This window comes from Erinaceus europaeus, chromosome 8 (assembly GCF_950295315.1).
Source record: "Erinaceus europaeus chromosome 8, mEriEur2.1, whole genome shotgun sequence".
Taxonomy (NCBI): Eukaryota; Metazoa; Chordata; class Mammalia; order Eulipotyphla; family Erinaceidae; genus Erinaceus; species Erinaceus europaeus.
Window position 1 is genome coordinate 76,404,141 of NC_080169.1, and position 13,654 is coordinate 76,417,794.

The window sequence follows — 13,654 nt, forward strand, 5'->3', positions numbered from 1 at the left end:
CGGGTTAAGTGCACATGGCACAAAGCACAAGGACCAGCGTAAGGATGCCAGTTCAAGCCACCGCTCCCCAGCTACAGGGGGTTCGCTTCACAGGTGGTGAAGCAGGTCTGCAGGTGTCTGTCTTTCTCTCCCGTTCTCTGTCTTCCCCTCCTCTCTCGATTTCTCTCTGTCCTATCCAACAACAATAACAACAACAATAATAACAATGATAAACAAGGGCAACAAAAGGGAAAAATAAAAAAAAAAAACTAAAAAAAAAAAACACCTATAAACTATGCATTTTAACACACCCTGTGAAGCCAAGTAAACTCAGCTTGAGAAAGAAGAGATGGTAGTACCTACCCAGGCCTGTCTGGTGTAGGAGGGCAGAAATGCTAAAGATTATGTTTCTACAAATATCAGTCATGGGTGTTTTCACAACACTTCTGCTGTTCTCCAGGCATCGGTATTGTTGGAAGGTTTCCCAGGCGCTATTGGTAACCAAACCATCTCCTGAACCTCCCACAGTGAAGATGTCCAGTGATTTACAGAATGGCATCAGAACAAGCTACGAAGAAACAAGAGCAAAATGTTCTTATGAGGGTGTCTTATGTCACTAATGAAAGTGATCTACACATAGAAAACTAACATACTTCTTTGAACATTTAAAAGAAAAAATTAGATTCATTCAACAAAATGCAAGTTTTATTCTTAGAGAAGCTTGCCTGAAACATTTAGCTAGATCTTATGTAGCTTGATAAAATTAAAATGGAATTTTTTAAAAATTTTTTCTTGGGGAATTAATGGTTTATAGTTGACAATAAAATGCAATAGTTTGTACATGCATAACATTTCCTAGTTTTTCATGTAACAATTCAACCCCCACTAGGTCCTCCTCTGTCATCATGTTCCAGGACCTGACCTCCCTCCCCACACTTTTACTTTAGTGCAATACACCAACTCCAGTCCAAGACCTGTTTAGTGTTTCCCCTTCTGATTTTATTTTTCAACTTCTATGAATGAGATCATCCAAAATGGCACTTTTTAAAAAGATTTATTATGAGAGAAAAAGTGAGGAGGGATAAAAAAGAGAAGTGAAGTGGAGGGAAGGGGAGGGGAGGGGAAGGGAGGGAAGAGAAGAGAAGATAAGGAGAGAACTGCTCAGTTCTAGCATAGAAGTAGTGCCAGGGGTTGAACTTGCAGCTTCTCTAGTGTCAGATAAGCAAATTTGTGCTTCAGTAAAATAAGCCATCTGCCCTGCCCCAAAATGTCACTTTCAAAGAATTTCATTTTTTCAGAAAGCATCAGCTTAAATAAATTTTATCCAGATGAGATTTTTATTAAAATAAGTAAAGCAGTCTTGAAGACAAGAAAGCATTATTCCATTTACTTACTTAACAAAACACCTCCACAGACCCTCGGGGTCTGTGCAACTCAAAACTCTCTACTTACTGAATCAATGAGCGTGTAAGGGCTGTCCACATCACTATCATAAGAGGTGTACTGGGGCAGCTCTAACCTCACCGTGTAGTTCACTCCCTTCTCAAAGCAGACAGGGCGTGGAAGAACAACATACCTAACACAAATCAAAAGAGAAAAACAACTGGAAATCAACCTTTAAACATTCAGTCAGAGCTCTACATAGATCATTCCAAGGCAAGAAAACCAACTATCAAGGGCTGGCTCTATTTCTGAAATGGCACCTCTACAATGCACCATGCAAGATACCAGCACAGATGCCGATTTGCATGTTCAGTTCTGTTGAGCTGCAAACCACAGTCACACTGACCTGGAGCCAGGTGATAAGGACACCACCTGGTTGTCATCATCAGGAACAGTATTACCACAGCGGCTGCTGGTTGGAATCTTCCCTGGTCGCTGCACTGTGATGACAGCTTTTTCCCAATGGTCAGGTAGCTAAATTAAGAAACAATCAAAAAAGACCACCTACATTGCTTGTCTGTTTATGAAAACTTCTCCCAGTTGACCACTGGCCAAGTTTAAATGGAAAACACATGCCTGCTTTCCCTTCTGTCTTTATTATTTCCTCTACTAATGTTCCCATGTCCCTTCTCACCTGAACAGAAAAATGTCCTCCACTACCTTCTCAAACACCCTTTCAGTTTGCTTTAACACATAGTTAAACCCCTGCTCCAAATCCTCTAATAGTTTCCTATTAATAGGGAGTCCAAGTTTCTTTACCATATTCATAATCTCTAGCTATGTTGGAGAACTCAAATCATCTCTTTCCTACTCATACTATTCCTTATTTTCTTTTTTTAAAAAAAAAACATTTTATTTTATTTATTATTGGATAGAGATAGAGAAAAATTAAGTGGGAGGGGGAGTTAGAGAAGAGTGAGACACCAACAATACTGTTTTACCACTCATGAAACTTTTCCCCGTTGGGGGCAGGGAGAAGACAAGGGGCTTGAACTTGGGTCATTTGTTGCACATTGTAACCGGGTGCACCACAACCCTTCTCATTTTCTTTCATGTCAAAATTCCAATCAAGACTTCAACATCTATTATTCCTGGGGACGATTTCAAATAAGGAAGGGTGTGAAGAAAAGACATCACAGTGCACAATTTCAGATGTGTATTGCTAACTTGCCTTCCACAAAATTTCTTCAATATATATGCTCACCATCAGGTTTAATGTATAGAGAGGACTCTTCAAAACCCTGATTGCTATTCTTTCAAAATTTCCTTACCAATTTTACAAGGAAAGTATTCTGTCCGGCTGAGAGTATGAATCAATCTGCCAACTCCCATGTTCAGTGGAGAAGCAATTATAGAAGCCAGACCTACCAGCTTATGCACCTCATAATGACCCTGGATCCATGCTGCCAGAGGGGTAAAGAATGGAAAGCTTACAAGGGAGGGGATAGGATGTGGTGTTCTGGTGGTGGGAATTATTTGGAATTGTACCCCCTCTTATCCTACAGTCTTGTCGATAATTTTATAAATAAATTAATAAGAAAAAAAAATTTTTTAAAAAGACCTCAACATCTAGATCTGAATCTCATGTTCTCCCTCTCCCTCTTTCCCTTCTAAAATATAATTCCTTATAAAATATTTGGGTAGCTCCTGGCCCAGTATGGTTGGTATGAGCCTCTCCATCTTCTTGCAATATTATCTGTTTTTACTTTCTTTCACTTTGGCTTCTTACTATAGTTCAGGGCACATGTCCATTGCTGGATACTGCAAGTCATGACAGGAGGGGAGACATTCTTCTTTTTCTTCTTTTTTTTAAAAAATATTTATTTATTTATTCCCCTTTTGTTGTCCTTGTTTTATTGTTGTAGTTATTGATGTCGTCATTATTGGATATTACAGAAAGAAATGGAGAGAGGAGGGGAAGAAAGAGAGGGGGAAAGCGCAGGTGGCGCAAATCACAAGGACCGGCATAAGGATCCCGGTTCGAACCCCGGCTCCCCACCTGCAGGGAAGTCACTTCACAGGCGGTGAAGCAGGTCTGCAGGTGTCTATCTTTCTCTCCCCCTCTCTGTCTTCCCCTCCTCTCTCCATTTCTCTCTGTCCTATCCAACAACGACAACAACAATAATAACTACAACAATAAAAAAAACAACAAGGGCAACAAAAGGGAATAAATAAAATAAAAAATAAATAAATAAATAAATAAAAAAAGAAAGAGAGGGGGAGAGAAAGATAGACACCTGCAGACCTGCTTCACCGCTTGTGAAGCAACTCTCCTGCAGGTAGAGCTGAGGGCTTGAACCGGGATCCTTACTCCAGTCCTTGCACTTTGCACCACCTGTGCTTAACCCACTGCACTACCGCTTGACTCCCAAGGGAGACATTTTTACCACTACCTCAGTTTCCATCAAGATTGCCTTACAAGAGATCACTAAATGTCTGTGAAATTAAATTCAAAGAATAAAATTGCACATTTCAGTGTATGTACAGGAAATTTAAAAGTGACCTAATTCTACATCTTTGCTCTGCCACCAGGGTTATTTCTGGGGCTTACTGTCTACATGACTCCACTGTTCTGAGAAGCTAGCTTGTTTTCTCTTTTTCTTTCTTAGCTTCCAAATTTCACAAAAACAGTCTCCAGTAGAAGAATGATTTTTCTACCCACCCTGAAATCTACTCATCAAGGGATTTCTTTACCTGTGGCTCATAGCGAATCAGAATTTCGTATTCCATAGAATAAGGTATGTTGTCAATGAAAAACTCCAAATAGGCACCTTCAGGCACTCGGACAAAACCTGCTCCAGTCCAGGAAGGAATCCGGTCTTGGACATACTGCCGCTCCACTATGCTGACACCCTGAGAACAAGAAAAAACAGACAGACTTGACTTGAAGTGGAATTTAATTCAATGTAGTAATAGAAGAAATTCAAAATCCCAAACTAGGTTACCATGTCTCTCTCTCTCTTTTTTTTTTAACTAATGATAGCACATGAGCTTTTTTTTTTCCCTATATTTTGTCGTTGTTGGATAGGACAGAGAGAAATGGAGAGAGGAGGGGAAGACAGAGAGGGGGAAAGAAAGATAGACACCTGCAGACCTGCTTCACAGGTTGTGAAGCGACTCCCCTGCAGGTGGGGAGCCAGAGGCTCAAACCGGAATCCTGACACTGGTCCTTGCGTTTTGCGCCATTTGTGCTTAACCCGCTGCACTACCGCCAACTCCCTCCAAACTAGGTTACCATAATTTTTTCAGTTAAGAAATTTTTCTCAGCATCCTGCAAACAGGAAACTGATCCTTGTTGGTTTTGTGGATGAGGCAGTCTTATAGTATCAAGAGAATAAGTCAAGATATACCTTCTGTGTAACCAGCAAAATGAGCACCAAGGAAGGAAAGAAAGTATCCCAAATGCTATTGTAAACAGGTCTAAGAGTGATGAGGTATTTCCCACATTTCCTATAAGGTATCTGTGTCAATCTCCAAGTGAAGAAATGACTCAGTCAAGAATGTTCATTACTGGTGAGTGAACTCTGATAACCACTAGAATGGTATTTGTTTAACACAAGCATGTATTTGAGTTTGTTTTCAAGATTACCATGTAACACCAGTGCTAAGTCATGTCCAAAGACAAATCCCATCATTCCTTTAATGTATGCAAGTATGGTTTTACCCATTAAGAGGTGGAAGATATGTTACCCAGCCCTTGAATATACTTTGGTCTTGAGACTTGTGACCAGTAAAAATGAGGAAGTGGTATTCTAGATCTCTAATTCTTACTTAGAAGTAAAAGGCCATGTGAGACTCTTGCTAATCTGACTCTGCCATGCTGTGAGGGAACCCAAGATGGACCTGGAGATGTCACAGAGAGAAAAGTGTTCCCAACTGGTTCAGGCATCCCAGCTGTAGTACCAGATACACATTTTTAGCTATTAAACATTTTTATACAGCAATAGAAAAAAGAAACATTATTCTATGATTATCCATCTTCCTAAATCAAGGAAAACTTGGAGCCCAGATATAGAGAATATAGGAAAAGAAAATAAAACTCTAAACACTAAAATCTTCATTAGTGAATGTTCTGGTCTCTTTGTGAGTTACAGGTGTGTGTGTGTGTGTGTGTGTGTGTGTGTGTGTGTGTGTTTTCTCCCAGATAACTACTCAGCTCTGTCTTCTGGTGGTGGTAGGACTGAACCTGGGACATGGGAGCCTCAGGCACGAGAGTTTCATATGGTATCACCCTTAACCTGATTTAGTTAGCTTTAGTGTGACTATTCCCATGAAGGCATGCTCTTAATGAAGCTCCAAGTCTTTCTTGATTTAGGATGGTAAGTTTAAGATGTATAGTATATTAGTCTGATACATTTACATGCCACATATGATCATCATGGAAACACTTTATCATACAGCACCAGTAAAATACTGCCATGAACTGCTTAGCACTTTAGTCAACAATGCATATATACTGGGAAGTGGTCCAAGTAAGCTATGGCCATTTAGCCTGGAAGGGTAGTATACTATATAGGTTTGGGTTGGACATTCAGACAATAATGGACTTTCCTAAGAAACCATTCCTCAAAGCAAGAGTCCATTGTTAAGTGATGCATGATCATAATGCTGATCATATTATTTACATATTGTGTATTATCTCTCTATGGCTAATTTTCTACTCATTATAACAATGCCTCTGAAATGGTCTTTTAAAAAATTTTTTATATTTATTTATTTTCCCTTTTGTTGCCCTTGTTTTTTTGTTGTTGTAATTATTATTGTTGATATTAATGTCGTTGTTGTTGGATAGGACAGAGAGAAATGGAGAGAGGAGGGGAAGACAGAGTGGGAGAGAGAAAGATAGACACCTGCAGACCTGCTTCACTGCCTGTGAAGCGACTCCCCTACAGGTGGGGAGCCGGGGGCTTGAACCGGGATACTTAACACCGGTCCTTGTGCTTTGTGCCACATGCGCTTCTTCTTCTCTTCTAGCGTTTGCCCTTCTTCCGTAGCCAGTTAAATGGCTTTGAAAGTGACTGGGATCCATGTAGATTCAGTCAGCTAGGAAGGATCGTCAGTTTCCCCAATGAATGGGTACTCACGGGATGCACCACGAGAAGGTCGATCCAATGCTCCCTGCTTAACCTGCTGCACTACCGCTCAACTCCCTGAAATGGTCTTTTTTTTTTTTTTAATTATTTATTAGATGGAGACAGAAAGAAATCCAGAGGGGTGGGGCAAATAGAGTAGGAGAGAGAGAGACACCTGCAGCCCTTCTTCAGCATTCTTGAACCTGAGTCCTTATGCATTGTAATATGTGCACTTAGCCAGGTGCACCACCACCTGGCCCCAAAATGGTTTCTTTACAAAATGTGTAGGTGCCATTATTGCCCCTCAAACACTGTTTTGTTCTTTTTCTTTATTAGGGGGGAATTAATGGTTTATAGTAGATAGTAAAATACAAAAGTTGCAGGGGGTCAGGTGGTAGCGCAGTGGGTTAAATGCACATGACACAAAGCACAAAGGACTGGCATTAAGGATCCTGGTTCAAGTCCCCGCTCCCCACCTGCAGGGGGGGGGTCGCTTCACAAGTGATGAAGTAGATCTGCAGGTGTCTCTTTCTCTCCCCCTCTCTGCCTTCCCATCCTCACTTGATTTCTCTCTGTCTATCCAATATCCAACAACAACAGCAATAACAACAGTAACAACAACAATGATAAACAACAAGGACAACAAAAAGGGAAAAGTAGCCTCCAGGAGCAGTAGGTTCATAGTGTAGGTACTGATCCCCAGCAGTAAGCCTGGAGGCAAAAAAAAAATACAGAAGTTGGCACATATGTAATATTTCTCAGTTTTCCACATAACAGTCTAACCCACCCCCCACCTAGATCCTCCTTCACCAGGGTGTTCCAGGACCTAAACCCTCTACCCAGCCCTAGAGTCCTTTATGACCAATTCCAGTCCAAGTTTGCTTAGTCAAATAGTTTTTACCATCTGGCAAGAACTCCCTTACTTACAGGCCCAAAGTTGGATTCTTCTGCTTCGTAGATGTAGTGATCCAAGGTGGTAAAGTAATAACCAGACTCCATTTCATTGCACTGGCGCCCAATCATGTGGGGTCGACAGGAGCACTGGCCTGACTCTGCTGAGCAGCTATGAGGGAAGCAAAGTGTGGGTCAGTGGCGCTTAACCACATTTATAAATGAGCCTCTGGGTGCAGTTTTGTACTCACTACTAATAAACCTTAAATAGGGTGCAATATTCACATATGGCTTTCTTATTCTGCTCAGAAGTATTCAATACCTGGAAAAATAATATTGCCTATGAAACTGCAAAGCTGAAAGTTCTCCATAACCCAGCCTTTGCACATTGTCTCTTTGCTTCTCTTTCCAATTAACCTCCATCCACATCCTGATGAGATTATCAGTCATCACAAATATTCTTGCTTTGATATCTTCTATTGTGTGAGTGTTTCAACTACAATCCTTCTCAGGTTGTAGTTGGGCCTCAGATTTAAACTTTCAACTCCAACTGAAGGACAGCTCCATTTTAGCTATTTCACAGGCACCAGAAAACCTTTAGATTCAAGAAGGCAACACTCACAAGGTTCTAAACTCACAAGGGTCAAAGACACCACCCCAACCCAGTCAACAGAGTCAGAAACCTAGAACGTATCGTCTCTTAGGTTTCTTCTGTGCCTCCCATCAGGAACCAAATTCTGGGACTTCACACATTAGCATCTTATGTATCTCTTCTTCTTCCATCATCCATGTTATGTTGAGAATTCTTCCTTTTCAATTACAGTGAAAGCAGTTATTCTTCTAAACAAGATCCTAGTTGACAGTATTCTTCCAGCTTCGCAACCCAAACCATCACCTACACAGCTGCCCCAATGTCCTTTCTCAGATGCATTAATCACACCACTTCCTGACATACCAGCCTTGGGGAGGTGCCCTAGTTCTTTCACAATCTGTTTCTTCTCTACCACTGCAGCCTCGTAAACCCCTGCGTCTCCAGCCATACTGAACTACTTAGAATTTCTTAAATGGGCTGGCTAGGTGAGTCATGACCCTTTTCCATTTGCTTCTCTTGTTTCTGGAGCTTGAGATGTTCTCTCCCTTAGTCCCCCAGCAAAGATTGAAAGATTTATCTATTAAAGGGTCAGCTTACAAAAGACTTGTGGTATTTCCTAACCATTACACACACACACACACACACACACACACCATGGAATCAAGTCCGTTTTATTTTTCAAAATCTAGCTCAACTTCCTTCATAAAAATCTTAATGCTGGGGGGAAATCAATTGTATGTCTCAAAGTTTCTCAAAAGACAAACTGAATCTTTTTAATAAATAGGCTATGTATTTGATATGCAGACTCTCTCAAAAGCCTAGACCAAGTAGATTAGAAGCATCCAATAGCACAGCTATATACAAGATACTGGATACTGTACAGCAAACCATAACAAAGGAACTTTTCAAAGTTAACCCAATTAACAAATAATGTGATGATAATATTAACTATCGATTGTCTTTTTGAACCCTAAGACAGCAGGAACCTCACATCTCCACTATAGAGCCCCTACTTCCCCCAGTCCTGGAACCCTTGGATAGGGCCCACTTTCCCGTATGCATCTCCCAATCCAAACCAAATAATATTGCATCCGCCGATCACAACCTAAGCAACGCAACGATTGCCACCTCAACATGCTTCACCTCAGACTGTATCCAGAGACTTCACGTGTGGAATGACAACCCTTCAGCTTCATTATTCGGGTGAGACCTTTCCTTTTATAGTACACTCTAATTTCATCTCAGGTGGTTCACTTTCTAACAAAGTCCCATAACCTAGATATACACCAGTTTCTGTGAGAGAGAGCCTATGTTCACACGTATCCATAAACTACTGCAAAATATATACCTGAAAGCAGAAGTACACTAGAGTTTGCAGTTCCAGATGCCACCAGGATGCTGGCCAGGCTTCCCTGGATTGAAGACCCCACCAATGTGTCCTGGAGCTCAGCTTTCCCAGAGAATTGGAATTACTAGGGAAAGAGAGAGGCAGACTGGGAGTATGGACTGACCAGTCAACGCCCATGTTCAGCGGGGAAGCAATTACAGAAGCCAGACCTTCTACCTTCTGCAACTCTCAACGACCCTGGGTCCATGCTCCCAGAGGGCTAGAGAATGGGAAAGCTATCATGGGAGGGGTGGGTTATGGGGATTGGGTGGTGGGAATTGTGTGGAGTTGTACCCCTCCTACCTTATGTTTTTGTTCATTAATCCTTTCTTAAATAAAAAATTTAAAAAAAAAAAAAAAGAACCAAAAAAAAAAAATCTTAATGCTGGGAGTGGGTGCTAAAGCACCGAGTTAGGCACACATAGTATAAAAATCTTATGTTGTCCCCCCTCTACCATTCACAAATTTCATTCCCTAAGGCAGCAGCTACCCCTTATGTATACTGCTAAGGAATAGATTACTTCCTTTTGTAACGTAATTAATAGACCTAACTCTCCACTAGACTATAAACTCCATGCAGGCTTCAACTGTGCCTTATTTACCTTGGTCACCACTCCCCCTTCTTGGAAGGTCTAGCCCACTGCCCTGCACACAGATTATACTCAGCCATTGTTTGTACAAATAAATATGTTATGAACATACATTTGGGGATTGGGAAGACAGCATAAAGATTATGTAAATGACTTTCAAGCCCAAGGCTCTAAATTCCCTAGTTCAATCCCCAGAACTATCATAAAGAAGAGCTAAGCAGTGCTCTAGTGAGAAAAAAGGAGAAGAATCAGGAGAAGGAAGGAAGAGAGGAAAAGGGGGGGGGGGGGGGAGGAAGAAATGTTCTGAATAAAAATAAGGAAAAAATAAGGAAATATATAATATTAAGGTTATTAAAATATGGGTGGGCTAGGGTGGTGATGCAGAGGTAGAGTGTATCCCTTGCATGTGGCATGTGTGAGGCCCTGGACTCCAGACTAGCACCACATCAGAGCAACAAAGACAAAGTAAACAGAACACCATTGACGGTGGAGTGGTGTTTGGCTCTTTCTCTCTCTTTGCTTTCTCTGTCTCTCTCATCGTCTCATAAAAAATTGGATCCAGGGATGTCGATTAGCAGTAGACCGTAGGTTCACTCTCTGGCACATAAGAAATAAACAATAGAACTGTTACAAGTTACTATTGATTTTGGTAATAAAAGTTTCTGGATATTGATATAATATATTCACTTTTTTTTCCCTCAGTCTATGCTTCTCTTTTACTTTAGTATCATAATTTTGCATACAGGATAAAACTATTATATGCATCTATTAAACTCAAAATGTGGCTTAGGATTATGATTTTAAACCCAGAGTAATTTTGTTTTCATCACATCCCAACATCTATTTTAAACAAAGTAACCAAGGCAAGTTGACTAATAGGAAGACTGAATACTCAGGTTAATTAAAAAAAAAAAATCCCTGACAGTCCTGTAATAGTCCAACTAATGTCTTTTTTCCTGTAGGTCATGCAAATCAGTTCTATCCAAAAGAAGTATGACTTCTCAACATCCTGCAGCCAATTCCCAGAGGAAAGCTTGTTCCAATTAGGACCTAGCCCTCTTTTGGCACAGTCCAGCAACAAAAGCCATTTTCAGCCATTCAGGCTTGAGACATTACATCATATGGACAATGGAAAACCCTTCTTTCCTCGCCAGCAGATATTTACCAAGAAAACAAATATCCAAACATGAGCAACTGAAGAAAACAACTGGGTCCTTTACATGCCAACACATGAGAACAACCCGACAAAGGGTTAGTGGGCAGACTCCTACAGCTATAACATGATTCTAGAGAAGAAACAACTCATGAGAAAAGAGTCCCCTTCACATCAACCCTGGCATCACTCACCTCTTTGTGTCCACAGACTTGAGTGATTGTCATTGATAGGTATGGCTCCAATGTAACACCTACTCCTCGGTGAACTTAAGCTGGGAGCCTATCGTGTTTGCTCTGCACATCTACAGCTCTTAGCTCTTTCTCAGCTGTGCTCTGATCACATATTCCCAGCTATCGATAAGACATTTTCATGGTTTGCCTGGATGCTACTTCTAATTGTTCTTGTCCCAAAACACTTCTCACTTTTCACTGACTTTTAAAAGAATTATGTTTGGGCAGGGATAGATAGCATAATGGTTATGCAAAGAGACTCATGCCTGAGGCTCTAAAGTCCTAGGTTCAATCCCCTGCACTACCATAAGCCAGAGCTGAGCAGTGCTCTGGTTAAAAAAAAAAAAAAAAAAAAAGGGAAAAACGGAAAAAAAAAAAAAAAAAAGAATTATGTTTCTTTTTTATAGGACAGAGAAACAGAGAGAGGAAGGGGAGATAGGGAGATAGAGAGGGAAAAAGAGAGATGAGTGTAGCACTATTTCACAACTTGTGATGCTTCCCCCCTGCAGAAGGTAATCGTGCATGGTAATGTATATGCTCAGCCTGGGGTACCATGGCCTTGTCCTCACAGACTTCTTCTCTTCTACTCTATTTCTGTGGCAACATTTTAAATTCTTTTTATTTTTTATTTATTTTATTTTATTTATTTATTCCCTTTTGTTGCCCTTGTTGTTTTATTGTTGTAGTTATTATTGTTGTTGTCGTTGTTGGATAGGACAGAGAGAAATGGAGAGAGGAGGGGAAGACAGAGAGGAGGAGAGAAAGATAGACACCTGCAGACCTGCTTCTCCGCTTGTAAAGCGACTCCCCTGCAGGTGGGGAGCCAGGGTTCGAACCGGGATCCTTATGCCGGTCCTTGTGCTTTGCACCACCTGCGCTTAACCCGCTGCGCTACAGCCCGACTCCCAACATTTTAAATTCTTCTTGTGCTTTAAATGAAACATAACCTCCCCTTCATATTATTATTATTATTTTTACCAGAGCACTGCTCAGCTCTGGCTTATGGCAGTGCAGGGGATTGAACCTGGGACTCTGGAGTCTCAGGCATGAGAGTCTCTTTGCATAACCATTATGCTATCTACCCCTGCCCCACCTTCTCTTCACTTCACATGGATATCCATGCATCTTATTCTTTATTTACTTGCAAATCTGTAGCACCACTGTTCCCAGGATAACTTTTTTATTCTTTTTATTTCAGACAAAGAGAGAGTGAGAGAGAGAGAGAGAGGAAGGAAGGAAGGGAGGGAAGGGAGAAGGGAGGGAGGAATAAAGCATAGCACTACTCCACCATTTGTGGAACTTTACCTTGTACCATTCATGGTGCGCCCATGTGGTGCTGGGGCTCGATTCCAGATCTTTATGCACGCTAAGGTGTACATTCTACCAAATAAGCACTCTCTCAGCCCCTCAAGGCCTTATTCTTCAAAAAAGAGAACGTATGTGTGTGAGAGAGAGAGACCAGAGCACCATTTTGACACATGGTGCCAGGACCAATCCCAGGCCTTCACAAGTGCAAGTCCTATGCTCTATCTGCAGAGCACCAGAAGTCTTTTCTCTTTTGTTTTTGCTACCAGTGTTATCACTGAGGCTTGGTGAAGAATCCACTGCTCCTGTGGTCCGGGAGGTGGCACAATGGATAAAGCATCGAATTCTCAAGCATGAGGTCCCGAGTTCAATCCCCAGTAGCACATGTACCAGAGTGATATCTGGTTCTTTCTCTCTTTCCTCTTTTCTTTCTCATTAATAAATAAATAAAATCTTTTTTAAAAACTAAGAAATAAATCCCCCAATAAAGAAATTTAAAAAAAAAAGAAAGAAAGCAAGAAAGAATCCACTGCTCCTGGCAGACATTTTTCCTTTTTTTTTTTTTTTTAATTTTATAGACATTGGGGGAGGGGGTATAAAGGAAAGAGAAAAGGCTATCTGCAGACATGCTGCACCACCCATGGAGCTTCTTCCCTGCAGGTATAAAGCAGGGGTTCCAACCCGGATCCTCATGCATGGTAATGTGCGTGCTCAACTGGATGAGCCACTGCCCAGCCCTCAAAAGTCTTATTTCAAGAAGTTTGTCAGCTGACAAAATAGCTCACTTGCATAAGCTCAGCCATATGTAAAATCCAAGTTTTGAGCCTAGTCCCCATGGCTGTAGTGTGTGTGTGTGTGTGTGTGTGTGTGTGTGTGTGTGTGTGTGTATTTATCTATCTCAAAAGTCAGCCCGAAGTGGTGAACCCCCAGGAAATGACAAAAATCTTTAAAAGTTTCCTTACTTTCCTCTCATTATCACTTACGATTCTAGCCCAGTATGCCATCATCC

At 41.2% G+C, this 13,654-nt stretch overlaps 1 protein-coding gene across 1 annotated transcript in view; it reads right to left on the reverse strand.

The window, feature by feature from the left end:
- Window positions 1-13,654, reverse strand: part of LAMB1 (laminin subunit beta 1) — an 87,016-nt gene that overhangs the window by 41,023 nt on the left and 32,339 nt on the right. Inside the window, exons 13-17 of the mRNA XM_060196405.1 lie at window positions 7,422-7,557; window positions 4,117-4,275; window positions 1,769-1,896; window positions 1,432-1,555; window positions 343-547 (exon numbers count right to left, since the gene is read on the reverse strand). Of these exons, the coding sequence (XP_060052388.1) occupies window positions 343-547; window positions 1,432-1,555; window positions 1,769-1,896; window positions 4,117-4,275; window positions 7,422-7,557 (752 nt within the window). The remainder of the gene's footprint in view (window positions 1-342; window positions 548-1,431; window positions 1,556-1,768; window positions 1,897-4,116; window positions 4,276-7,421; window positions 7,558-13,654) is intronic.